At 51.1% G+C, this 2,726-nt stretch overlaps 1 protein-coding gene across 1 annotated transcript; it reads left to right on the top strand.

Annotated features, from left to right (window-relative positions):
• Positions 1–212: 212 nt before the first annotated feature.
• N7471_013567 (flavin-containing monooxygenase) lies at positions 213–2,244 on the top strand (the record flags this gene model as incomplete). The annotated part of the gene is made up of 3 exons (XM_057286286.1): positions 213–498; positions 560–968; positions 1,023–2,244. The coding sequence occupies 3 exons, from the start codon at positions 213–215 to the stop codon at positions 2,242–2,244; spliced, it is 1,917 nt and encodes a 638-aa protein (XP_057129611.1).
• Positions 2,245–2,726: the final 482 nt, after the last annotated feature.

Here is a 2,726-nt window from a genome sequence, read left to right as displayed (position 1 = left end):
CGGCACTTTCCCGATTCGGAGATTTGAGTTGATCAACTTCTCATTTTGTGGACGTATAGTAGATATGCAGTAGATATATAGATCATTCAATGGTTCGGTCGTTGAACAGCGTATATCAGCAGTTCTGAATCATTCGAATCTTCGCGAAATCAGACTGTGAACATTGGTTACGAGGCACCTTTTCAGCATCTCTCCCGTCATAATAAGAGAAAATGGCACCATACATTCAAGAGACCGCTAGCGCAAAACCCGTCTCTAAGGCTAGCCTCCAGTCTGAGGGCGCGGTGCTCAACCACTACCAGGTCCCAAAGCCTGTCGCGGACGACTTCATGTACGACTTCAAGTACAGCCATAGTCTCCCCACTACCGACATCTTAGGCGTTAAGATCCCCACCAATTGCGATGCTCAAAAGGAGGCCGAGGACATTGTAGTCCGTCTCTCTACAGCCACGTCGGAGGGAGATGCGCAAGCTTTCGCGGGGCTGTTCCTCGATTATGGTGAGCTCCACCGTAAACAAGATCCCCAACCTCAACTTTTTAGCTGACCGCGGATATACAGGCGTGTGGCGTGACAAACTCTCATTTTCCTGGGACTTCCGCACGTTTAACTTCAGAGAGGCCATCTTAAAAGCCGCTACCGACCTTTTGCCTCAAACCAAGGCTAGAAATTTCAACTTTCTGGAGCCTGCACCTTCGGTGTCTCGCCCCTACCCTGACTTCTCTCAGCTGCAATTTGTTGTATCCTTCGAGACTGAGATTGTCCTTGCTTCGGCCGTCATCAATGCAGTACTCACTCAAGATGGCTGGAGGATTTACACCATGCATACTGTTGCCGAGAGCCTCAAGCAGTTCCCCGAGCAGGCCGCACCAGATGGACACATGACCGGTATCACTAGCTGGGAGAGTCAGAGATCCGAGGCCATCAACACTGTTGACCCCGAGGTGCTGATCATCGGTGGTGGTCAAAAGTAAGAACCCATGCAAGTGAGCTCTATGATATAGTGCTAAATTATTTCTACTAGTGGTCTCGCTATGGCAGCGCGCTTGAAGGTCCTTGGTATGGAACACCTGATCATCGAACACAGCGACGAAATTGGAGATATCTGGAAGAAGCGTTACGAATATCTTTCACTGCACTTCCCACACTGGCCCGATGCCTTGCCATACTTCAAATATCCTCAGCATTGGCCCACATATACCCCGGCTCAGAAGCAGAGTCTATACATGAAGTGGTATGCTTCAGCTCTGGAGCTCAATGTCTGGACCAAATCGGAGGTTGTGAAGGCCGAGCAGGACGCCGAGGGTAAGTGGACCGTTGTAATCAACAAGGAGGGCAAGGAGACTCGCACGCTGCACCCTAAGCAACTCATCATAGCCACGTCGCTATGTGGCGTCCCTTCCACCCCGGCCGTGCCTGGCATGGCTGACTTCCAGGGCGTGATCCGTCACTCCAGCGCCCACAAGAGTGCTCGTGACTTTGTCGGAAAGAAGGTCTGCGTCGTCGGTACCTCGTCCTCGGGCTTTGACACAGCTTACGAGTGCGCCCGCCTGGGAATTGATGTGACCCTCCTCCAACGGTCACCGACTTACGTCATGTCTTTGACCCATTCTGTTCCACGCATGCTTGGAGGTTACGCGCCCGACGAGAATGGCAATCTCCCCGATATCGAAGTGCAGGATCGTCTCATGTTCTCAACCCCAGTTGGACCTGGCGAGGAAATTGCCAGGCGCACCGCTAAGGTTCTTGAGGATCTCGACAGGCCCCTGCTCGAAGCTCTTAACGCTCGAGGCCTGCGAACATGGCGCGGCCAGCGTGATACTGGCAACTCCACACTAGGTCAGACCCGGAACGGTGGTTTCTACTTCGATGCCGGTGCTTGCGAGGAAATTGTCAATGGCAACATCAAGGTAGAGCCAGGCTTCATTGAGAAGTTCACCGAAGATAAGATAATCTTGAACGGCGGTCGTGAGGAGGAGTTTGACCTAGTCGTCTTTGCCACCGGATTTTCGAACACCATCGACTCCATTCGAGCCACTTTGGGGGAGAAGATTGCCAGCCAATGCGGACCTATTTGGGGTATTGATGAGGAAGGCGAGTACAAGACGGCCTACCGGGAGACGGGAGTGCCGAACATGTGGATCATGGTTGGTTTCCTTCCAATGACCCGGTATGGCTCCAAGTTATTGGCTTTGCGGCTGAAAGCGCTGAAGGAGGGCATTTCCCCACCTCCTTACAAAGTCTAGGTTCCATAGATGAAATATATTGTTCCTTAAAAAGACCTAGTTTTGTTCATCAACTTGCTAGATTTCGTAAATAAGAAACAAATATGAAAGTGCAGGTGACACACGCTGAGATGTTTCTGGGGGAATCGAAGGATCGCAGTGACCGCAGTTTCATCATTTGTGTTAAAGAATCTTAGCGACTTGATCTGCTTCCCAAGAAACTACGACAATTGTAAAGGAGCAGAGAGGGAAACTAGGCAAAGGTTGCTTACCATTTCAGCACGAGTGATATATTTAGATCAAAGTCAGTTTCACGCTTTTTTATTTTCACTTCTTCGATCGCTGCATGTACTCTAGACCTCTGCATAGCCCACAAATGGGCCTAGACCCCCAGCCCATAGCCCAACCCGCAGTGGGCTATGGGCTCAATCTTCAGAGCCCAACCCAACCCACAGCCCATCGATGGTTGGGCTGTGGGCCCCCATCAAAGCCCATATCTATGC

Source organism: Penicillium samsonianum (assembly GCF_028829775.1).
Source record: "Penicillium samsonianum strain IBT 33392 chromosome Unknown utg000009l_segment0_segment0, whole genome shotgun sequence".
Classification (NCBI taxonomy): domain Eukaryota; kingdom Fungi; phylum Ascomycota; class Eurotiomycetes; order Eurotiales; family Aspergillaceae; genus Penicillium; species Penicillium samsonianum.
The sequence above is the reverse complement of the archived record's forward strand: the minus strand, read 5'-3'. Positions and strand labels throughout refer to the sequence as shown.